Source organism: Xenopus laevis, chromosome 2L, assembly GCF_017654675.1.
Source record: "Xenopus laevis strain J_2021 chromosome 2L, Xenopus_laevis_v10.1, whole genome shotgun sequence".
Taxonomy (NCBI): Eukaryota; Metazoa; Chordata; class Amphibia; order Anura; family Pipidae; genus Xenopus; species Xenopus laevis.
Window position 1 is genome coordinate 175,713,768 of NC_054373.1, and position 26,312 is coordinate 175,740,079.

The 26,312-nt window shown below is 38.0% G+C and overlaps 1 protein-coding gene across 1 annotated transcript in view; it reads left to right on the forward strand.

Annotated features, from left to right (window-relative positions):
• slc36a4.L (solute carrier family 36 (proton/amino acid symporter), member 4 L homeolog) overlaps positions 1 to 26,312 on the forward strand; it is a 128,061-nt gene that overhangs the window by 59,303 nt on the left and 42,446 nt on the right. Inside the window, 1 exon segment of the mRNA NM_001092969.1 lies at positions 3,104 to 3,273. Within this exon segment, the coding sequence (NP_001086438.1) occupies positions 3,104 to 3,273 (170 nt within the window).

The window sequence follows — 26,312 nt, forward strand, 5'->3', positions numbered from 1 at the left end:
GTAGATAATTAGATTACCACTATACAACCCTTCTGCCTTCTCTCTTTGTGGTTAGTGTTTTGTTAGCTGGAGTCCATTACGCAGAGGCATTATCTGTGTACTGGTAATATAATTAATGCCTCGAAAGGACCAAACATTGAGCAACTTCATTATTACTGTTTGCCCTCTTTAGGTCTAAAAAATAACAAAAACAATTGATTTTTTTTTTTATTAAAACAGTAGACAATATACCTGTTGTACCAGTATGGGACCTGTTATTCAATAAGTTTCAAATTACAGGAAGGCCTGCACCCAAAGACTCCATTTTAAGCAAATAATTTTTGGATAGTATGCCTTTTTTCTCTATAATAATAAAGCAGTACCTTGTACTTGATTCAAACTATGATTAATTCTTATCGGAAGCAAGACAATCCTGTTGGGTTTATTTAAATGATATTTAGTAGACAAGGTATCGAGATACAAATTATGGGAAGACCCCTTATCCGGAAAAACCCCCATGTCCCCAGCAATCTGAATAACATGTCCCATTCCTGTATATGTTCAGCACAAGCTCTTTTCATTGAACTTATGTTAAACAAGAGGGTATACTGCCCCTCTAGAGTATAATAGAAGTCAGCACAAGGTATGAGCTTCTAAAATATTTTCCATTGTCTACCTTTAACAAAGAATTAAGTGAAAGAGGTCGATATTAGTTATCTTGGACTAATAAATTCCCAGGCACAGTTCAAATCTGAGAGAACTACCTAAAAGGAATCGGCATGTTCTAGTCATCTGAATCTATTGATTGTCAAACGTACCTCTTCTTACTTTAAAGATATCAGCAGTTGCTTCACGCCACACTGAAAGCTCTGTTGTTGACTCCATTGCTTGTGGGCCATAGATGTTTTATTCATTAGTCTTGTTTCTCACTCGGTGGAAAAGAGACCAAAAAGCAGAATCTTGACATTCGTGCAAAGAGTTGCTGAGGCTGCAGTTTTTCTTCATAATTCTCTATGAAAATCTGGCTGAAAGTAACTTTCTAACATGGCTGCCTCCAGCAAATCCTCTTTTTGTAGTGATTGACAGGGTCAGGATAAGCCTACTTGTATATGTATCCATATGAAGGAAATACATACAGAAACGGTTGTTTCATGTGAGCCTCCAAGACAGCAAGTTCTTAATCCTTTGAAAAGACAAATCAAAATGTCATAGAGTATTAAAGGATTTGTGCTGTGTTTATTAGATGACGTCATGCGATTCAATACATATATAAGGAAGACATATTGAAAAATTACATGATTCAGTATATACTGTGTATATATATATATATATATATATATATAACAGAAAAAAAGAGGTTCTGTCCTTCGAGAAGTAAGCAAAAAGTAAAGATTTACATAGCAATAGTAGTAGTTTACTGTTGTTCTTTTAAGGTAAGTTACCAAGAACACTTTTGTCATATGACATAATGCTTTCAGTACAATGACTTCAGTACAAGGACTTCAATGCAGGGACCATTACATATGAAAGAGCTGGATGTGCTACCCACCAAGATTAGTAACCACTCATCTGAATAATAGCTAATATATGTATATGACCTAAAACAACACCATATGTTATAGGCATGGTTAAGATGACCATATCAAATATGTAAATATACCTGAGGATAGTCATGTGGGACATGGGATCTAAATCTTAGTGTATTAAATGTAATTACATAACCTATGCTCACCATTTATTAACATGTATTTATATTGCGCCAACATATTGTGCTATATATGTCGATGGACCAGGTTCCAAATGTCCCAAACCCTACACAAAGAACTCTAAAATAAAAGCTTCAGTGGTGTTATCTGGTAAAAAAGCTACCCTCATTAATGGGTCTCATTGGTTGTGTTGCTGGTGCCCTGAACCCATAGCTGAGTGAGAACAACCAACCATATTACAAGGAAGACAAATAGTTTTCAGAACCTGTACCCATGGAAGCTAGAGTGGATGCCAGGGGTAAAATTAATCGTATGAATGATATCAGAAGATGCAATGCTATTGGGAAACAGCAGAGAGTTCTAGGATAGCTGATCATGCATCTCTGAGGGATCTTCTAATATCTTCTGTAGTATAGTGGTTCTAAAGCTGGCTATAGACGTTGAGATTCTTCAACCAATTCTCCTGCGATCTGACGAATCGGTTAAATTATTGTGAGGTTAGTGGGGTACCGAACGTTCGCGCGTCTATCGATTTCCGTCCGGCATCAGCCATAAAATCAATTGGTCAGATTAGAAAATTTTTCAACTAGACAATTTGTTTGAAATGGTTATTTTTGTTGATGGACAAATCGTACATTTAAATGATCGTTTCAGGTCCTATGATAACGAAAAGATCTTTTGAAAATCTTACCATCTATGGCCACCTTAAGTCCAATTTATAAGTCTTGGATCTCTGAGGGATATTATATCTAGTGTATTAAATTGGTCCTTTGATAATTTGCAAGTCAATTATCTCTGAGGGATCGTCTCATATCTTCTGTATTACAGTACTTCTAAGTCCTAAATTATACAAGTCATGGATCTCTGAGGGATCTTCTCAAATCTACTATATTACATTGGTGCTAAGTCCTTTGATAATTTACAAGTCGTGATCTCTGAGGGATCTTCTTATAGCTACTATATTATATTGGTGATAAGTCCATGATCTCAGAGGGATATACTAGTATCTTCTGAATAATAGTCGTTCTGAGTCCTATGACAACATACAAGTCTTGGATCTCTGAGGGATCTTGTCATACAGTATCTACTGTATTATAGTGGCGCTAAGTCCTTTGATAATTTACGGGTCAGTGATCTCGGAGGTATTGTCTAATATCTTATCTATTATAGTGGTGCTGAGTTCTATAATAATATACAAGTAATGGATCTCTGAGGGATCTTCTAATATGTTCATTATTATAGTGGTGCTGCTTAAGTCTGCAGGGTAATATTGTAGGTGCCCATTTTTTCTTCAAGTCATACTAACCATGAACGCCAGCCATACAACGGAGTGTCACTACAATAACTGCTCCTTCATCTAAACTATTGAAATGTGGAGCTGCTAATCTGATTCTTTTTTTTTTTAATTTTTTTTTCAGGTTGTACCAACTGGTAAAAATTCTCTACTCTTTTGGGATTTATGTTACTTATGCAATTCAGTACTACGTTCCAGCAGAAATCATTCTACCTGCCGTTACATCTCGAGTGCAAAAAACAAGGAAACTCCTGTGTGAATTCACTATGAGATTCTTCCTCGTCTGCCTTACCTGTGAGTAAATTTGCTGTATTTTTCTTCCATTATTTCACTTTGAGGTAATCAGCATGCACATTTTAGGAGGCCACCATCTCCTTTCAAAGTAGAGCCTGAATATCCCTATGAACCCCCTGTAAACTATTAACTTATTAAGTTAAGAGTTTACAAAAAAAAAACCCTTTGACCAGGAATATTTATAAACATGATTTTTTCTAAAATATGTATGTATATAATATTAAACACGGAGAAATGGGTTGTTTAGGGCAAATCCAGACCAAGACAGAAACCATGTACATTTATATTATATTCACTGTTTTTACATTTTCATGCCTCAGTTGTACCGTCTCTTCCAGATGTTTAATAGGGTAATAAATATAATTTGAACTAATGCTCTAGTTGGTCTGGGCTATATAGACTGGGCTGCAGAGGTATACAGAGAAATAAAGCACACCTGAGATGTTATATGCCTTGAACTCTCTAGTGTGGCAAGAGTAAGTTTTGGGGGATGAGGCAACACGCCCCTTGGAATAATCCCAGTAACCACATTTATAAACCATGGGCAAATTTGCACCCGAGTAGTAACCCATAGCAACCAATCAGTGATTAGCTTTTTCAGCCAACTGCAGATTAAACACTGAAAGCAATCATCTGATTGGTTGCCATAGCCAAAAGCAAATTTGCCCATTTGCCCAACAAATTTGGCTTTCAATGGTGCAGCATGTCTAAAATCTACTAACAACTCAAAACCCCAATACAGGTATGGGGCCTGTTATCCAGAATGCTCGGAACCTGGGGTTTTCCGGATAACGGAACTTTCCCTAATTTTGATCTTCATACCTTAAGTCTACCAGAAAATCATGTAAACATTAAAGGGGAACTATCGCGAAAATGTAATATAAGCTTCATCATACTGAAATAAGAAACTTTGTAAATGCAATGAATGAAATATTCTGCATCGTTTCTGAAATAAACAAGTTTTTGTTCGATATTCCTCTCTCAGCATCTGTTTCTCTTCCTTCTCTCTTTATGCAGCAGTTGGGTGTCAGATATTCACTGACAGTTAGATCCAATATATCTTATAGGGGGGCTTCCTTTCCTAGCAGATGAATTAGAGCTCACTCAAGTAACTGATTCCAGTGCAAACAAAATCTAACAACAGAACTGTCTTTTGCACAAATCCTGCATGTAGAGAGACATGATGTCTGGTGATTATAATCGAGTGAGCTCTAATACATCTTCTAGGCCAGTGATCCCCAACCAGTAGCTCGTGAGCAACATGTTGCTCTCCAACCCCTTGGATGTTGCTCTCAGCGGTCTCAAATCAGGTGCTTATTTTTGAATTCCAAGCTTAGAAGCAAGTTTTAATCACATAAAAACTAAGTAAAGTGCCAAGTAGAGCCTCTTGTAGACTGCCAATCCACATAGGGGCAACCAAATAGCCAATCACAGCCCTTATTTGGCACCCCAAGGGACTTTTTCATGCTTGTGTTGCTCCCCAACTCTTTTTACATTTGAATGTGGCTCATGGGTAAAAAAGGTTGGGGACCCCTGTTCTAGGCAAAAGGAGCCCCCCTATAAGATATATTGGATCTAACTGTCAATGAATAACTGACACCCAACTGCTGCATGAAGAGAGAATGAAGAGAAACAGATGCTGAGAGAGGAATAGTGAAGATGAACTGTATGATGAATTTATACCCCTGTAAGAAGAAACACATTTTGAACCGAACATTCACCTCTTCCATAAACCTAAAAATGCAGTATGTAATTGCTTATGAACAAACCACTAGAGGGTGCCAGAGGACACAGTGTTCTGTAGCTGTCACTGATGGAACTATGATCAAGTTATTTATGTTCAGATCTACAGTCATTCTAATAATAATTCTATTGTATGTAGTGACCATGAACATGATTGTATTGTTATTTATTTCAACTATTCTCAGTATGTTCTGCTACGACATATCTTGTCTGAGCTTTAAAACAAATGAGCTGCTGCTTGGTACTCTGCCAGAAACTGATTTAAAAAGGATTTTAATTTACTAGTTGCATAGAGAACAATGTTTTTGCATCAATTCAGCCTGTCCCATAGAAGAAAGGCGTGGACCACCTTTCGGTTAACTTTTAGGGGCATATTTATCAAGGGTGAAATTGGAAAAACTTCGAAATTCTAATTCAAAAAGACCAACCAAAATTAAGTCTACATTTTTTTTTTGCCGAATAGGTCCATTTTCAATCCAATTCGAATCGCAGTTTGTCCCAAAAAAACTTAGATTTTTCAAAGTCCACCAATTGACTCTAAATAGGTTCTAAGAGGTCCCGCATAGACTAAAACAGCAATTCGGCAGGTTTTAGATGGTGAATGATTGAAGTCGAATTTTTAAAGAGACTGTACATGATAAATTTCGATATTCGAATTTTTCGACATTTTTTCAAATTCGAAACGAATTTGGACTATTCCCTAGTCGAAGTAAACAAAAAATAGCTCGAAAGTAGAATTTTTTTGAATTCGAAAATTCACCTCGACCTTTGATAAATCTGCCCCTTAGTCTTTTATATAAAGGCCAATTCTAAGCAACTTTTCAATTCGTCATTATTATTATTATTTTTTTTTATAGTTTTTGATTTGTTTGCCTTCTTCTTCTGACTCTTTCCAGCTTTCATATGGGGGTCACTCATCCCATCTAAAAAACAAACAAATGCTCTGTAAGGCTACACATTTATTACTATTGCTACTTTTTATTACAGGTATGGAAACTGTTATCCAGAAACCCATTATCCAGAAACCCGTTAGCCAGAAAGTTCTGAATTACAGAAAGGCCATCTACCATAGATTCCATTATAACCAAATATTTAAAATTTTAAAAGATTATTTCCTTTTTCTCTGTAATAATAAAACAGTAGCTTGTACTTGATCCCAACTAAGATATAATTAATCCTTATTGGAAGCAAAACCAGCCTATTGGGTTTATTTAATGGTTTACGTGATTTTATAGTAGACTTAAGATATGAAGTTCCAAATTATGGAAAGATCCATTATCTGGAAAACCCCAGGTCCCGAGCATTCTGGATAACAGGTCCCATACCTGTACTCATCTTTCTATTCAGGCCCTCTTCTATTCTTATTCCAGTCAGTAGCTAGGGTAATTTGGACCCTAGCAACCAGATTGTTTATAATGCAAACTGGAGAGCTGCTGAATAAAAAGCTAAATAACTGAAAAACCACAAATAATAAAAAATGAGAACCAATTGTAAATTGTCTCAGAATATCACTTTCTACATCACACTAAACCCCTTTATTGCCTCCAGTGAAAATAGCACGAACAAAGACAGAGCCATTCGTCATCTGCACAGCAGGCAGCACCATGCTCAATTGCACCATTGCCTCCAGTTGCATCCCTTAGGTCAAGGAACTATTTATTGGGGTATAAAAATCTGCATTCGATATCAGCAGATGCAATTACCATGGATGTGACTGGGCAGCACAGTGAACACTGTCGCTAGTGAAAATTCGCCAAAAAGACAATCCCCGCAGGGACATTGCCAATTTACGAACAGTCATAGAGGACAATTCGCTAGCGAAAGAGTACATCGCTAAAGAAGTTTCGCACCCCTTTTCACCAGGCAAATTTTTGCTCAGGTGAACGTTACTCCGCAAATTCACATTCAAAGTGCGAATTTTCCAGTATGTTACCTCTTTCACCAGTTTCCTTTGCCAGGTTATACCTGGTCAACTCATAAGATGAAGCTTCATCATCCTCAATCTTATGTCAGTGACATCATATCCTCTATGCCAAAAGTCATTAAAAAAAGAGGAAACGCTGACATTTTTTCATATTTTAAAGTGGGATTGTAAGAGTTAAATATCTTTTTTTTTTTTAAATAATTTTAAAAAATTTTTTTTATCCATTTGAGGGACATTCCACATTTGTTTTAGGTTGGGCTCTTGTCTAGGGCATTAGAGGATCTCTTTTGTCTTTATTTTGCTTCCTTGAACATGTGTAATAATAAGTGGCCACTTCAAGCATTTGCACCAACATCTCTAATAAATTTCCGCTGGCGATATTAAGTCGAGATGTAACGTTGCATTTGGATGAATTAGCGTAGACGCTGCGAATTAATGTCTGACGAAGTTGCGCAAAGTGTGGCAGAGCCTTCCGAATCGAAAATTCGCCTTTAAAAAATTTCCCCCATTGTAGTGTAAAAAAGTAGGCTTACTGATACAGATCTGCTTTAGCAGAGATCTCGTTTTAATAAAATGGGCGATGGATATCAAGTTTGGAAACAGAAATATGCAAAAAGAATGCATAAAAGTTGTCCTGCTTTTATTGTGGCAGGTCAGCACTGACATCTCATCATGAAGCGGCCGATTGTTCTCTGTGATCAAACTCCTCTTTGTGATTTGAATGCTGTACATTCGGCTCGATCCATGCAAATGTGCAAAAGAAAATCCCTAATCTGAGTGTTTCTCTGAAAACCAGTTTTAAATACATAAAAGCGCCTATTTGCATAACAAAGATATTAATTCAGCACGACTGCAGTGTAATACAGATTTTGTTCTGTTGTTATTTTTAATAATTGATACTGATTCATTAACGATTTGTATGCACAGTCAATAACAACACTGAACATCATGCAAGTTTTGCCCAAATTTAGCAACTCTATTTGCTCACTGTCTATCCCTATGGAAGCCATTCAGCACTTTGATTTTGCAGATCTGCTTCAGTTACAATAATGAAAGCTTTGATGGTTTGATTGGATGGACAGTTTAAAGGGATTCTGTCATGGTTTTTCATTCCTCAATTATACTGTTTACGCTGCAAATAATTCACTCTACAATATAACATTCCATTCCTGAACCAGCAAATGTCTTTTTTTAGTTGTAATATTGGGGTGTAGGTGCATCTCAGGTCATTTTGCCTGGACATGTGCTTTCAGAAAGAACCAGTGCTGCACTATGGAACTGCTTTCTGACAGGCTGTTGTTTCTCCTACTCAATGTAGGAGACTATCAGCACAACAATAGGAAGGTAACTTATAACAGCTCCCTGGTAGCTCTAAGAACAGCACTCAATAGTAAAAATCTAAAAAAGGTCCCACTGAGACACATTCAGTGCTGGTCTTAGAGCTACCAGGGAGCTGTTATAAATTACCTTCCTATTGTTGTGCTGATAGTCTCCTACATTGAGTAGGAGAAACATCAGCACAACAATAGGAAGGTAACTTATAACAGCTCCCTTGTAGCTCTAAGAACAGCACTCAATAGTAAAAATCTAAAAAAGGTCCCACTGAGACACATTCAGTGCTGTTCTTAGAGCTACCAGGGAGCCGTTATAAATTACCTTCCTATTGTTGTGCTGATAGTCTGCTGGGGGTTAGGGAGGGGGGTGATATCACTCCAACTTGCAGTGCAGCAGTAAAGAGTGACTGAAGTGTATCAGAGCACAAGTCACATGACTGGGGGCACCTGGAAAACTGACTATGTCTAGCCCCATGTCAGATTTTAAAATTAAATATAGTAAAATCAGTTTTCTCTTTTGAAAAACAGATTTCAGTGCAGAAGTCTGCTGGAGCAGCTCTATTAACTGATGCGTTTCGGAAAAAACTTGTTTTCCTATGACAGGATCCCTTTAAGGCAGTGATTGGCTTTGTTGGAGGGCCAAATTATTTTCAGGGTCTACCTTAGCGCTTACCAAGGTTACAGGTAAAGTAAATCCAAATCTCACCCCAGGTGACCTTCTAACTGGGCTTTCAGGGGGTATCTAGCAGAAAAATGCATTATCCCCAAATTTCACTGAAATTGACCCTGCTAGTGATCCCCAATGGTGGCAGCCCCACAGTTTATTAACATCTGGGGGCAGATTTATTAAAGGGGAAGTGACTAATGCTTGCCAAGCTTCGCCAGCCTTACCGCTTTCAGGGACTTTGCCGATTTATGAACGGGCGCAGGCGTCACTTCGCTAGCGAAAGAGACAGATGATAGCGGTGATTTGCACTCAATCTGGCTCTGGCGAATGGACGTTACTTCGCAAATTCACTAACATTCGGATTTTACTGAACCGTACATCTTTCGCCAGACTTGCCTTTGCCAACTCAGACCAGATGAAGTGCTTTGGAGTGCATAGATCTTCCGCATTCTTCTGTTACTTACATCATATTTTTAGTGGGAAAAGTTTCTAAGTCCCAAAAAACGCTGGCGTCTTTTACTTTTTTCAGAGTGATAGGCTGCAAAAGTCCTTAGAATTTTTTTGGCTAACCGGGTTCCCCTATACATTTTCTAACATATGGAATATAAACTATACACTGGGCTCATGTGTAGGGCAATATAACAACTCTATTTTATTTATTAAAGTTCCCTGGACTTGTGTAATGTAATGTATTTGCTGCAACATATACGTCCATTCAACTTTAAATTTCCCGACAAATGCAACTTAGCAAAGACCTCCAACGAAGTTGCGCTAGGTAGAATTGAACGCGAGCGCATCTTCGCTTTGTTTTGCTCGCATTGCTGAAGTAACGCTAGCGAAAATTCACCAACTTAGTAAATTTACATATATGGGCTTATTTAATAAAAATCTAATTTGTGAGGTTTTGGAAGTTTTTTCTACTTCAAATAAACTCACAATTTAAAAAACTCTAATGCTTGCTTATTAATGAAAAAATCGGAATGCAAAAAATTTGATTGAATACAATCGTGAAAAAAACTTGAATACCTACTTTTTCGAGTTTATAGACTTAAAACACTTCGATTTTTGAGTTTACACGCTCAAAAAAACGTAAAGATCTTGAATTAAAAAAAAGAAATCGCTTAGATTTTGCCTAGGACAACTCCCATTGACTTCTGTACGAACTCACTAGCTTTTAGAGTTTTGAAAATATTAGAATTTGTGTGAGTATTTGTTCAAAAAAATTTGAATCGTGGTAAAAATTCAAATATACGTGTGCATGTTCCTTGTCTCCTCTCTTGGCTCTTTTTACTCAATACCAGATAATGCAATAAAGGCTTTTTATCGAATGATTAGTTGCATGACCTCAAAAATGATTCGATGGTGGTGCTATTGAGTTTGCCCATACTTTTTTTAAAAAATTAGATCAACTCAACTCTTACCTACAATAACGCTGGGATTATGCCATATCTTAAACTGAATTCTACTAAACCTTAAAAAAGGTTATAAATATCAGCCCCTGTATTCTTTGACGTTTTACTTTGTCACAGACCCCAGATCACCAGCGAGCCAAGCAATAGCTATGCGTATTTATAACTAAGAGAAAATTAATATTTCATACTGTCAATACCAACCCGAGGATAAGAGGTAAGGAAAGATATATCATCAACATAAAGCCACTTATGCGTAGATAAAATGCCAAAACTTATTAAAAAAGTTTTAAAATTGACTTGCTTCTCTGCCTAGGCATAGTTCATGAAGATCTCTCCTCTTTCTCCTTTCCCAGTTCAACCCCACACCAGTGCTTTGGCATCTCCCTTTTGTTGTCCACCTCTATCCATCAAAATATCACCTATGACAAACAAACTGATACTTCGGTTTATCAGTGCCTCCCTATGTTTGTCACCCCATTTCTCTTTTGTCTTGCGAGAACCCTAAACTGTTTTCGCCAACGACCATACCTTACAGATCAAGCATCTACCTGCACCCAGAAACAATAACTCCACTCGGGTGCAGGCAGACACCACAAAATCTTTTGGTTTAATGCCTAGGTATTGGCTTTCACAGTGACTTGTCCACTCTTTCTAGCCTCCTTTTGGCAATATGTATTTACACCCTGCTTTGGTGTCCGATATGCTGGCCACCTTATTCCCTCACCCTCTGACATGACAACATGTTCTTTCAGTATTTTATGACATGGATGGATTGGCTAGGTGGTGTAAGCTTAGAAACCACTTATCCAGCTCCAAAAACATTGGGGCACAGACTGAATGCAGGTCTTTGTTACCCTGGAGAAAGGCACCTTAAATACGCCATACTTAAACTGATATAAGCTGATGACAGATTGAGCCGGCAGCTTATTGCCCAGTGTATGAGGTCCTCCGATGGGCTTCCGTGATCGATATCTGGCCAAAAGTTGGCCAGATGTCAATCAGGCAGGGTTAAAAATCCAGTCCAATTGAGGAACTCATCGGTTTGTTGGGCGTTTCAGGGAGAGAGTCACTCTCATTAAGATAGGGATCTGGATAAGAAATCCATGGAATTTCAGTGCCCCCATGTTTTACTAGTAATTTTCTCTGTGCCAATGGATGCATTTAAAAACTTTTTTTCAGTTACAAATTTATGATCAAAATGTTGCCAAAGTACAGTTATTTTTGTAAGTGGTTTTCATTACGAAATAATTGTAAGATCTTTGACTATAATATCAGTTGCAACTGCCAATTAAGGCTTTAAACACATTCGAAAAGGCAAATGTGAAAAAATTGTGGAAGTATTTCTCTTGCATGGGAAAACAATCTTTTGGATTTGCAATTGTTTATAGGAGAAATTGTAAAATTTAATTTTGTGTGTTTATAATAGAATATTGTAGAGATTTTTTTCTATGTCAACACACTTTTTATGAAAATAGAAAATGTGGGCCTGTGAAATGGGGGTCCAGCCTAAAGGACAGTTGGGGTGAGATGCAGGATTAAAGCTCATTATTATTATTATTTTTATTATAATAATTATTAATACTAATAGCAGAAAATAAGGTTTCTGCTGCTACAGTGATGCTTAGAAAATGATGCAAAAAGCAGTGGATGCCATGTAATGTAAATCTGAGTTAATTACTAATTATCCTTGTAACATGACTGTAATCTATATCACTGGACCACAACACTTTTTACCCATGAGCCACATTTAAATGTAAAAAGAGTTGGGGAGCAACACTAGCATCTGAAAAGTTCTTGGGGTGCCAAATATGGGCTGTGATTGCCTAATTGGTAGCCCCTTTGTAGACTGGAAGCCTACAGGAGGTTCTGCTTGGCTGTACATCTGGTTTTCATACAACCAAAACTCGCCTCCAATGGAATTTAATAATAAGCACCTGATTTGAGGCCACTGGGAGCAACATCCAAGGGGTTGTGAGCAACATGTTACTCATGAGCCACTGGTTGGGGATCACTGGTCTATATTTACAGTATATTGTGAGTCAGACCCTAAGCTAAATTATGGCAGTCCAGAGCATATGGTGTAGATCAGGAGTAAAGAAGATGGGGAGATACTGGTAAAAGGCTATGATCATCTCAAACTATTAAATAAGACCAAAACATATAAGAACTCAAGTGCAAAGTTGTTGAAAGTTGATGTATTTTTAGAATGCACACACCATGCAACAACTAAGTAGACTTATTTTCTAAAACTCTACAGGCATCTTTACATCTCAATGATCCTGTTGAGGTTTTTAAAACTGCTGTTGATAAGACTCTTGAGCTGCACCTACCTTCGCCAAAACCTGGATGCACAGCCCCAAAACTACTTGTAGGGAAAGAAAGATTCTTGTATCTTGCTTTTTTCTTTGTAGGAGGTAATGGGTGCTTGTGGTTGGCACCAGAAGAAGACACACTGGGTGACCTCATTGATGCATTCACTAGTTGCTTGTGCTTAGGTTCATGCAACGATTAGTGTTCTTCAAAAGGAAACATGGCAGACTTTTAAAACAATATGAAACTTCACAAATTATGAAGCAGCCCCATAGACTCTCAAAAAAGTATTCCTAGTGAAGGGCTTCTGCAAGTACTGTGCTTTAGACTTCGCTTCCGAGGCTGCTCTGGGCTTAGTGTCTTGTATCATTTAACCTGATTCCTATTAATACCGAATGTTTATTGCCCGTGCCCCCCACTTACTCTGCTGAATTGCTTCCATCGAGCGGAACGTTGAAATCTTTCCGTTTTGTTGTGCTTTTTGGTAGGGTGGAGGGATTCTTTCTGATTGATCTCCCTTTTGTTTTGCACGTTCAGTGGACATTATTGTGTACAAAAAGAGCTTGGCTACGTACAGTAGGTCTCACTTTGATTCTCAGATGTTGCCAGCGGGGAGCTATTCACAGCATGAAAAGAGGAGGAAGATCAGCGCTAACAAGTGCCTCGCTTGCTGTACGGCTTCTCATCTCTCACATACATGTTAAAGTTGTGCTTTAAAAGAAGCTATTTGAGTCTGTCAAGCCTCTGCGTGGCTTATTTAAAGGGAAGCCGTCTGGCAGATGCCTCTTGTCAGTGTAAATCAAGTATTGTAGGGATGAGGAATTATTTTATTTTGATTTCATATTTTGTTTTATTTTTTTGTTGTCGTTTGAAGACAGTCAATTTATTTTATCTGCGATAATATGTATTGGGTGTTCAGGCTCAATGGAATGAATGCGGTTCCCTTGAGAGATGCTCTTCTGACAAGCAGATCCAATGCATCATCTACAATATTGTCCGATCTTACTGATCCGTCTCTTTTGCTCACAGACCCTCTCACATTTGGGTTGAGATACGGCAGCTGCCGTAACATCTGTTTCTGTATGTACAGGACAGGCAGCACATAGGTGGGATGTGGTTGTCCCATCGCACACTTCTTATTGCATACCATTCATGATGCCCAAAGAAGAGTCACCCACCAGGGAACACCTGCTAGATGTACCATGAAATGTGTAAGCGCTTATAAAAAAGCTCTAAAAAGTAAAACGAAAATTGCCTCTGGATCAGCAAGCAGTTAGGCTACTCATTGTAACATAGTAAGTTAGGTTGGAAAAAAGACACACGTCCATCAAGTTCAACCGCCTAACTGCCAGTTGATCCAGAGGAAGGCAAAAAACCCAATTTACCTCGGGAGGAAAAAATTCCTTCCTGATGGCAATGGGACCAGTCCCTGGATCAACTTGTACTATGAGCTATCTCCCATAACCCTGTATTCCCTCACTTGCTAAACACCATCCAACCCCTTCTTATACCTATCTAATGTATCAGCCTGTACCACTGATTCAGGGAGACAATTCCACAACTTCACAGCTCTCACTGTAACAAACCCCTTCCCAATATTTAGGCGGAGCCTCTTTTCTTCTAAATGGAATGGGATGTTAGCTTAAAGACCTACTGGTAAATAAAACAGAGAGATTATTATATGATCCCCTTATATATTTAATATATCTAATTACCTTGGATCTAGACTAGAGCATAGTGAACATTGTTATAGCATTCTGGAATCCTCTAGTGACCAAACAGAGGTATAACCATGTAGCTTAAAGAATATTTCCAAAGCATGCTTATAAGTTAAAAAATACACGTTTATTACATATTATAAAAAGTCAAACAATCCCCTCGTGGCGTCTAACGCGTTTCATGCTTACCTAGCACTTAGTCATAGGCAATCTCTCGGAGGGGATTGTTTGAGTCCTAGACTTGCAACTTACTTCCTTGGTTTCTCCATTAGACCTTGCCAAAACCACAACTTTTTTGTTGTGCCAGGGACTTTTTGGAGAAACAAGGATAACAAAATCCCAAATCACCATGGGTGCCAGTTTGTCAGGCACCTCCAAAAATCCTGGATCCACAGTCACTTCTCCTTTTCTCTAAAACATACTGGCTAGGTTAGGTTCTGCAGAGAGCACCACCACCATTAAATTTGTTTTCCTCAGTGTTCTTCGTTGACTAACCAAGGTGTATACCGACACATTGCAGAAATCACCGTACTCTACGGGGCAGAGTTATCAAGGGTTGAATTTCGAGTTTATGGGAGTTTCTAAAAACTCCCATGAATACCCATAAACGCGAAATTTGGCAAAAAAAAACAACCAATTGAAATGTATTAAAAAATGTGAATTTTTTAAATTTGGGTGAATAGGATCGACCTGCAAACTTGAATCAAATTCAAATGCTGAATTGGTGTTTTAGCCTATGGGGGACCTCCTACAATCAATTTGGAGTCATTTGGTTGACTTTTGAAGTAAAAAAAGTTTTTTTTTCACAATTTTTTTTTATTTTTTCAAAAGTCCACCAAATGACTACAAATTGATTGTAGGAGGTCCCCCATAGGCTAACACACCAATTTGGGAAGGTTTTTAGATGGCTAATAGTGGCATTCAAATTCATGACAGTACATGATGAAATTAGAATTTCTATTTTTTTAAAACTCTAATCAAATTTGAGCGAATCAGCTAAAATAAACTTTAAATTCGAAAGTTCGATCCTTGATAAATCTGCCCCTACATGTACCTGCCCAGTGTAGTGCAAATGGCAGCAACTTTCTGTGCAGACAGGTGCCCTTTTTATCCCATATATTTAAAGGAGAGGTGTGCTCTCCCCAGGTTAGTGATTGGAATTACTGGGGAATGCCCCCAAAGATTCTGGGTTTCATTGTTCTTTGATAGTACTTGTTAACAAACATTCAACATACAGATGACTTCTCATACTAATATGTGTGCAGCTAAGTATATATAATATATGCTGTATATATCGCACTGCTAATAACAGGATGACTGTCCCACCACCATTCTGCCAGTGCTCCCTACTGAAACATTGGGACCATTGGTCATACAATTGCAAAAAGGAGGGTTATGGGAGCACCCCAAGGCTATATTTAAATACATTGGAAGTGCTGCTGATCTGGCCAAATTATTTAGAAACGTACAGAAAAAAAGAGAATTGATCAATGCACATTCCCTGGTCCCCTGTCTCATAAGTAATTCAGTTTATATGCAAGTGCATGTATTTACAAAAATGGGTGTTTATGTTCATGGTGGGTAAGCCACCAAACCATGTCAAGGTAAACCCCATATGGCGGTCCTTAGCTATTTACTTCTGGTCATAGGGTTCAAAGGCTGGCACCTCCCTGCATGGAAAATTATAATTGTAGGCAGGCACTAATCCTAAACACCAAAAAGTAGAATCCAGGAGCCCAAAGTTTAAACAGTACAACAACCGTATATACCCGAGTATAAGCCGAGTTTTTCAGCATCCAAAATGTGCTGAAAAAGTCTACCTTGGCTTATACTCGGGTCAGCGGTACCCGACCCGAGCAGCTGAGATTGCAGTCACTTTTAATCATTCCTATACCAACAGTTCACTTGGGGAGAGACTGCAATATCCCACAATGCCCTCTGTTGGTTATATGAAAGAATAACAGTGCGCCCTCTGTTGGTTATATGAAAGAATAACAATGACTGCAATATCACATAGCGCCATCTGTTGGTTAAATGAAAGAATAACAGTGACTGCAATATCACACAGCACCCTCTGTTGGTTATATGAAAGAATAACAGTGACTGCAAAATCACACAGCGCCATCTGTTGGTTGTATGAAAGAATAACAGTGCACCCTCTGTTGGTTATATGAAAGAATAACAGTGACTGCAAAATCACACAGCGCCATCTGTTGGTTGTATGAAAGAATAACAGTGCGCCCTGTGTTGGTTATATGAAAGATTAACAGTGACTGCAATATCACACAGCGTCCTCTGTTGGTTATATTAAAGAATAACAGTGACTGCAATATCACACAGCACCCTCTGTTGGTTATATGAAAGTATAACAGTGCCTGCAATATCACACAGCACCCTCTGTTGGTTATATGAAAGAATAACAGTGACTGCAATATCACACAGCGCCATCTGTTGGTTATATGGAAGAATAACAGTGACTGCAATATCACACAGTGCCCTCTGTTGGTTATATGAAAGATTAACAGTGACTGCAATATCACACAGCGCTCTCTGTTGGTTATACGAAAGATTAACAGTGATGGCAATATCAAACAGCACCCTCTGCACATGGTAGTGGGACAGTGGGACAATGCACACAGTAATCCGTTTGGCAATTCTCTGTCACCATCAACTTTGCAAAGAAGTCCGGTTGATCGCTGGGGGGGTCGCTTTGGCGGAATGTGCGCTGCTGGGAGACAGGGCTGTAGTTGTGTCTAGGCTTATACTAGAGTCAATAAGTTTTCCCAGTTTTCGTAGGTAAAATTAGGTACCTCGGCTTATACTCGGGTCGGCTTATACTCGATTATATACGGGGGATTCATTTACTAAACTCTGAATGCAAAAATCACGAAAAATTTGTGATTTTTTTTTTATAAAATCAGACTTTTAAAAAATCCTTAAATTTTCAGGAATTTATTTAACCCAGAGGATGGAAAAGTCTGAATCTGAAAATCCGGCATCTCAGACCTGTCGAGGTTGCATATAAGTCAATAGGAGAAGTCCCAATGATTTTTTGATGTGTGCTGGGTTTCATGCAATACCCCAAAGTTTTAGGGTGAAAAAATTGTGAAAATCAAATGTAAAAATTGTGAAACTCTGATTTTTTTGCCGCAAATCAAATTTTTGGGAAAATCTAATAATAAATAAGAGTAAAAAAACCTAAGCAGATTTGATTGGAGTTTGTAGCAGAAAATATTGAGATAAATTCAGACTTTGATAAATAACCCCCTTAGTGTCTCTTGGTGACATGAAATGCGTAAGGCTTATATTTGTTATATATAATGTAAAATACATTTTTGTACTACTTTGGGCTCCTGGATTCTACTTTTTGGTGTTCTGGATTGGTACCTGACTACAATTATAATTTTCCATGATTGACTCCCCCTTGCTGAAGGTCTGGAGCATGAGCACCCGCACCCAACGTTGACAGTGGTAAGCTTATACATTGGTCCAAGGATTTCAGCTTCAAGTGTTTCGGAAATGATTACCTCCCTGCATAGTAGCATATCTTGGGATAAGTGTCTCCTGAACTATGCATTGGTTACCATTGGCCATACAATGTCTGCCCATGGCACACCCAGAACAAATGAATCCCACCACGTTTAGTCAAACTCTGCCATGTGACTGTTCCTATGAAAGATAGGTCTATTGGTAGATATAGTGCGTACATTTATTAAGTATTTTTTTTGCCAGTATTTGCTCCTTGTGCCATGGCAGAGCAGCCTTGGATCCTTAAAGGGCCTGATAACTTTTTATATAATTACAAATTAATGAGAGTGATGCATTTGACAAGTATGATAAATGTAGGGTTATACATACGACCTGTGCTATTCGTGTATGTGAACTGCTGGGCATTCGTTATCTGAAGAAATGGTCTTTTCCACCTATTGCAGTTTGCTTGTCCTTCTATTAAATGTATTAAATATGTAACAATAATGGAATATCTGCTTTTTAAGCCTGGCATCTATTCCATGTACTGTAGTTTGCAAGAATACGGCAATTATAGCCGCTATTGTGACTTAGTGAAATGTCCCTGAGCTCTAATGGCCAAATGATCACATTAGCAATACATTTATCCAAACTGAATTGGGTTTACAAAACATGAATTAGGCTTTACAAGTCTAGCTCAGGAAGCGTATTTACATAAACAGTCATTTTCAGCTGTAATTATGGCGCCTGAAAGCTGTAGTAACATTTTCTTAAAGGCTAAAGCTTTGGGGAAAAGAATTCCTCCTCTCAGAAGCCTGTTTTACTCTGCCTGAGACGTGATTATGTCAGAATTAGGGAAATAATATCTGTGTGTTTTACTCTATGATAAATTTAATCCAGAAGGTACACATTAAAAAGGCTTGATTCCAATTGGACAGTGATTAATTTAAGACAAATATTTTTTTCTGTACAGGTATGGGACCTGTTATCCAGAATGCTCGAGGCCTGGGGTTTTACAGATAACAAATCATTTTTAAAAATTTGGATTATTTGGATAAAATGAAGTCTATGGGAAACAACCCAAATTGGAACTTAACGGATCACATACCTGTACCTAGAAATGTCTGTAGTCTCGGTACCCTGATATGTATTTGGGTTAGAAAATTATAATTGGACCGTAAACGTAAAGTCTTTATACTCTTTTATAGTAGGAAATTGTGATATGCTCATGTTACTTCTTGTTCCTCTCAGTACAGTTTATTTTTTACACATTGTGACTTCCAGGGCTGGTTTTAGTTCTTTTATCCTGGACCCCAAAATTATTAGTGTGGTGCACTTGGGGGAGGAAAGGTAGTTAAAAATCCCAAGGACATATTATATTGTGTAGCAGTTGATGATATTGTGAGCATATACATGAAGGATATTAAACTTGTGTCTCGTTACATCTCTCCAGCAGCCGTTGGAAGTACAGGTTTGACATTCCTAATTTATTTTCATTTTTCAGATGGAGTCCCTCCTTCCTCCCACTTTCATTAGCAAAATAGCAACGTATAGACTTTCAGATTTAACCATTGTAATGGAACTGGCTCATTGTCTTATCTATCGCTACTCTGGTCCCCAAGGGTGTTCCCCACTCCTCATCCTTGCCAGATTCCCTGTGTTGTGGGTTGGCATTGACAAGGAGAAGCAAATGGCATTATGCTTAAAAATGCATCAGGCCTTGTTGCCCAACAGCCTGTTGGAATACATTATTTCCTTTATTTTACCAGAGTGCCACCTGGTTTGTGTATAAGTACTGTTGCATACAGTTGAATCGCCAGTGGCTGAGCACCTGGGAAGATCGTGGGACATGGTGTGGGAGGTGGGTTTGGAGCGGCCTTTTTTCATTAGTTGTACTTATTGTCAGAAGGTTTGCCATGGTTAGTGTTTATTTTACATCTACACAATCTCACTCGCTTGTGAGCACTGCGCGGAACATTCTTGGAGCAGTCTATTTAATATCAAATTGGCTTTATTGAAGCACACACAATAATTGGAATAGGCAGTGAGTGTGCAAACTAACGCGTTTCGTGCCTATACACTCAGCATTTTCTCAGAACTATTTATTTTACATCTGACGTCATTTCATGGGTAATACCTTGTTCTTTTGGCGCCACTTTCCTTTTATATATCCCCCATACTGTTGCCCAAGCTGGCTAATGTTTTCAAAGTTTGCTCAAGCTTATTACTCTTTTTCAGTTTTCTGCTTATGACCCCTATCTGTACCCTGGTTTCCATTCATACTGTCTGCCAAGACCCTTTTCTGACCCTGACTGCATTTTTGTCTAATCGTCTGTCCTGCATGAAAGTTGACTGAAATTTTCAGGTTCCTAGTCAGTGTAACAACAGAAGTTGTTGGGGGCCCCAAAGGCCATTGTTGAAGACCAGTCCTAGCAAGGGTTTCCTGCTTATGGGAATGACTAACTATTGCTGTCTATGGATTCCTACTGTAGTCCTAATACTTCTGAGTGATGTCTCAGTTTAGTGGTGCACCTTTTCCTGAAATAATTGGGAGCACCCTGCCTTACAACCCGCCCCTATGTTATCGTGGATATATCTTAAAGAGGGAGCATACCCTCCATTGGGTTCTTAATCATAACCTCATTTGTATGCTATCTTTTCACTGTTATTTCCTATGGGGATTCGGTTGTTTTTGGATAGACAAATGGAACACCTCTTCATTTTAGGGCCCTCGAGCAAAGGTGGTCTTATGTACATTCTGTATTGTTTTAAGTTCGGTGGCAGTTTCTACATAGTAATATTGTTCCTCTTAAGAAAGATTTAATGTTTCTCATGTCTTCTCTCACACATTTCAACAAAAGCAGCCAGAGAACACGAAAATAATTTTCCAAATAATGTTCCGGCTGAACACAACTGTATCATGAAACTTTTTATTTCATTAAGATTGTGACGGAGAAAATTGCCTCTTGGCAAAAGGGAAAAATTGCTTACTGCAAACGAAAAAAAAAATCTTAATTAAGCCTCTTTCCTTCTTTCAGAACTGATGGGATTCAATTTATTTTCTTCTATTCGGTCAGCTACTGTACCATATTCCGACAAACGTCTAAATAAGCCATCCAAGCGTTGAAATAGGCATGGCTTTCATAATTAAAAATGGAAGTTAACATTATGCAAATATGAAAAAGGCGATATCATGAAAAACAAATAATATTTTTATCTGTTCATTAAAATATCCCTTGGAATTACATGAAATGATTTCACGCTTCTCCTTATCACTTCTAAAAATATCATTTTTAAGCATGTGGAAATTTGGTTCGTTGTTGTGCTTCTTGGATACTATAGCACTGCTTCCTGATACAATGTTCTGAGAGTATTGGATCTGTGTGACCCTTCTGACACGACTATATGTATCTGAACCATGGGTCTTTCAACTATTATAGACAGCTGTGCCCCAGGAAGCCAAGCTAGTAAGTATGGTGGCACCAGGAGGAGCTTATACTGAGAGAGTTCTAGATTATGCCTGTTCTTCAAAAAATATTCTGACAAGATCATTGTTTTGTTTTCACCCTTACTGCTTCCCCTTCCTTCTCTTATAATCAAGTGAGATTGTTAAAATATTGTCAATGAGCTCTGTATAAACAAAGCCCTCCCTTCATGCAGCTTTAGCCTGTGTCTCATGATCACGGATAAGGAGGTTTATTTGTGGACTGGTAATGGGATAAATGGTCATGACCTACACCTCCCACAGTTGGTCTGAAGAACTGAAGAACCAAGAAGCTGCAAAATAACAGCTGGTTGGCCAATTTAGTGCAAGAGAATAACAAAAATCATCATTAAGAAATGTAGACTCTAGGACGGTGAGAGCCTGCTTCGTATATATTACATTCTGTAATTAGCAAGTTCTTAAATGTGACCTATGCCAGTTACTCATAATGAGACAGGCCAGCGATCATGGTGGAAGCCAGCAAGCAAGGTCCAGGACAGAAAATAGATAAATAGCCAGTCCAGTAGTCAGGTCAGAGGTGAGAAGCAGGTAACAGAGAATAGTCATTTAAACAGAATCTAGTCAAGGTCCGTGGCAAATAGATGCAGAATCTAGAAAACAAGCCAAGGTCAGAACCATTCAGAAGAAAATGCCTGTAAAGGGCAGGAACCTAGGAACAACCTAGATCACTGCTAAAGAGCTTAAAGACCTAGTCTTACCAGCAGGAGCTTTTTGGGCATACGGTTTTTCACCATTTCAAGCTCCACAGTGTATGAAAATCAGTCTTAGTAATCTGTTTCTCCTGTGGGGTTAAAGCTTAGTACTTGGCTGAAGAAGCCCCTTTTCAAAGTATGTCCCTCTGCTCCTCACCTTAATGATGACAATTTCACAGGTCATTATTGACCATGTCCTTCAGATTTCTTTTTTGAGGAATCATCAGCATTCTCAACCATGTCTTTCTGTACCCACCTCTGCAATTGCTTCTGGGCCTGTAGAGACCGCTCAACTTTCAAGTTCTAAAAGGCTGCCACATTTAACAAAAAAAAAATAGCAATACACTTGGCTGAGAAGAAATGAGTATTGCCATATTTCTCTTTAGGTGAATACAAAGTTTTTATTTTCTTTGTGTATTAAAAAAGAAAATATGCATTGAAGGAATTTAATTGCTATTTGGGTTAAAAGCGTGACCTATCGAAGTTCATTTTAATCAGCAAAATGCAATGTGTTTTTTATTTTCGGCAATGGTTGTGTTGAAAGGCGCATTGCTATCGGAACAAGTTAAGCTTTTGCAGTAAGCTTTCAGGCATTGAACAACAAATGAAATGTTCATAGATAAAGGATCCATACGAACTGTGGCAATCCATTTAAAGTGTCTTCAGCGATTTCAGCTGATCAAAGAATCTGAGGTATTGCTTATCTTGCTTCTTGTGACAAGTGAATGGGCACGTGAGCCGTGCTCCAAGAAAAGTAATGAGCTTATTTGTTCGCTTACCCTCCAACGGCGCTTCCTTTCTTTCAAATCTCAATTATCCTTTCTACTTAGACTTTTTCTTATGACTCTATGCCAGCTCTGTATCATTGCAAACCTAATTTTCTTTTTCTATTTTTTTTGAATGCCAGAGAGCTCTTATTTTCTCTCAAAGTCCCGAAGATATGTTTATCAATATACAGAAGTGCAAAAAGGAAGTTCGATTTTGGCACATTGTGCTGTGATTTGCAAGTGAAGATCGCTTGTTATAATTGAGAAAAGCTTATAAGTTTATTCACATGTATAATAGAGGTACAAAGATATGGTCTACCTAGATTTGTCATCATTTGACCACTGGTCTGACCACTGGTCTTGCACTCATTTGATGCACTGGAACTAAAAGAAGATCATATGTTCCTAGGGAAAGCCATAATGCAAGGACTGAATGCATATCAATTTTACGCTTGAGGCATCACATCATATTTCAATTCATCTACATAGCCAAGTCTTTTAGTTCCTTCCTGCCAATCTGTTTTGTTTTTATTCTATCAGGCTTGTCAAACTGGGGCTCAATATGATGGATAGACCTAGAATGATGTTATATACACTTTCTTAGCTTTCTAAAACTATACTTGAAAAGGGTTTCTGTAATTTTTTTTTCATAAAATAAAAATGTAAAAGTATAGTTTTGCCTTGCAACGAGAACCTCCTCTTGTTTGCTTGCTGCCTGTGCCACAAATGTCCTTGAATAGACATTTAGGATGTTTTTTTAGGCATTTGAACCTTTCATATCTTGACAACTAAAGCCTAGGAGTCATTTACCAATACAGTTCAATTTCAGATGCAAATTGCCTTTTTTTTATCAGTAATGCAGCATTTTTTCTAGAATATCATCTTAAAGGCAGCCACACTCTAGGATGCATCTGATGCAGTTGAGCCTGATGTAGGAAAATGGATGCAATTTGGATGCAAGTTGTTTCTAGGATTTGAAGAGGTGGGGTTTCATCACTTTTTTAGAGCGCTTGTTCAAAGTCTGGTGCACCTATTGACTCATCCCGCTGTGGAAACCAAAGAGATACTGGCAGGTTCAGGGTAGCAGTAACTCCTATATTCCCCAGCGTCAGTAGATGCAGTTGCACACCATTTGTCAGAAGAGGTAGGATGGCTGCTTTGGCAACCACATGGAGGAGCATGATGGGATGTCAAACCCTTAATTAGTGGCATCATTATGTGCTCTCCATCATGTCGATTTTACATTCATACTGTAAATGACCCCTAGAATGTATAACTTATCTCTAATTTGAACTGAAATGTTCCCATCCAGATTCAAAATTCCCAATAAAATCTGGACCAACATACTTAAAGGGATACTGTCATGGGAAAAAAAATATTTTCAAAATTAATCAGTTAATAGTGCTACTCCAGCAGAATTCTGCACTGAAATCCATTTCTCAAAAGAGAAAACAGTTTTTTTTATATCCAATTTTGAAATCTGACATGGGGCTAGACATTTTGTCAATTTCCCAGCTGCCCCTGGTCATGTGACTTGTGCCTGCACTTTAAGAGAGAAATGCTTTCTGGCAGGCTGCTGTTTTTCCTTCTCAATGTAACTGAATGTGTCTCAGTGGGACATGGGTTTTTACTATTGAGTGTTGTTCTTAGATCTACCAGGCAGCTGTTATCTTGTATTAGGGAGCTGCTATCTGGTTACCTTCCCATTGTTCTTTTGTTTGGCTGCTGGTGTGGGGGGAAGGGAGGGGGTTGATATCACTCCAACTTGCAGTACAGCAGTAAAGAGTGATTGAAGTTTATCAGAGCACAAGTCACATGACTTGGGGCAGCTGGGAAATTGACAATATGTCTATCCCCATGTCAGATTTCAAAATTGAATATAAAAAAATCTGTTTGCTCTTTTGAGAAATTTATGTCAGTGCAGAATTCTGCTGGAGCAACACTATTAACTGATTCATTTTGGGAAAAAAAAATTTGCCCATGACAGTATCCCTTTAATAAAACCGGTTTCATATTTTCGTTTTCTTTAAAAAAGGCTACATTATTTTTTTGAATCGGCTGAATAACAAGTTCTTCATGGAAAAATTTGTTGAATAACAAGCTAATTCCAAACCCTTAATTGCATGTCCATGTATCATTGGTCTCAATTTGTTAGAATTTTTCAATGACAAGGGTTCAGATTTGGGTTGACCAAACACTAATAGTTTGAAACGTTTGGGGACACTGAGTAAATAGCACCCATTAGACAGCAAATTTCCACTTGGAGAGCATTTTTGCTTTTTTTTACACTTGTGCTGGGAAATGGAAAAATGTCAAACTGAACCGCCAATTTTTTTTTAATTGCAACCACTTCAGCTAAAGGAAAATGTTGGAACAGGAACGTAAAACTCAAACTGCTGTGACTAGTGATGGGCAAATCTGACCTGTTTCATTTAGCCAAAAATTTGCAAAACAGCAAAAAGTCACCAAACACATTGCAGTCAATGGGCACTTTATGTGTGACAAGTCTTCAAACCACAAAACATTTTTTAAAGCACGCAACATTTTTCTTACTGTCCATTATAGTTTTTCTTCGCGAAACAAGGCAAAATATTTTGCTCATCCCTAGCTGCGACTCCTTCTGGATAACTCAGTTCAATCATTAATTTATCTGCCTCTTAATTTCCATTTGCTTTTAAAAGAGGCACCAAGGAGATGAATCCTACCTAATTGCCCCCGGCCCAGATCTTGCTTTGAATTGTTAGCTCTGTTCCGCCAGCTGCTTTCCAAAAACACATCTTAGAATTTTAAATACAGAATTTCACTGGAGAAAAAGAAATAACCTGCTTTCTATAACAATTAATTAGTCTCTGCAAAGAATGCTTTTCAATTCTTATATTTGTGATGGACTGGCATCAATTATCAGTGGAATAAGCAGGATAAAACATGCATCGCTAGCTAAGATATTTCAAGAACAAGTTTGGCTGGAATAATCACTAAAAAAAAAATTTTCCCCTCTTCATTTATATTCAGTGTTCATGTTTGATATCAATAGTAAAACAACTTTTTTTTCTGCAAGGATAGTAAATCTGCCTCTTCAGCTCTTTATTTACAAATGAGCCCATATGGCGTATTGTTTAGAAGATATGCTTCAGCTTAAGATAGTCAGAACACAACAGGAAACCTCTGCTTTTTCTCACATGAAAAAAAAAGAAGAGTTGCTAAAAAAAAGTTATCTGTAAAAAACACAACAGTGCAATGCAAAATGCTCTCCAAATAGAAGTTCTTATTTTGCTCTCTTTTGGGTGCCGTTTATTCCCCAGATGTGTCCCCAGATGATTTTATTATATGTGACCCTTTTCATATGACCCCATCCTCCATGGAACAAATTCATGTTCTTATCACATCTTTATAAACATTGTTTTCTCTGGAGGTGCTATACCTGGTGCAAACAAGGATGACCAAAACATGAAACATAAATGACCCACAACAAACCATTTGCACTGCAATCAATGTACAA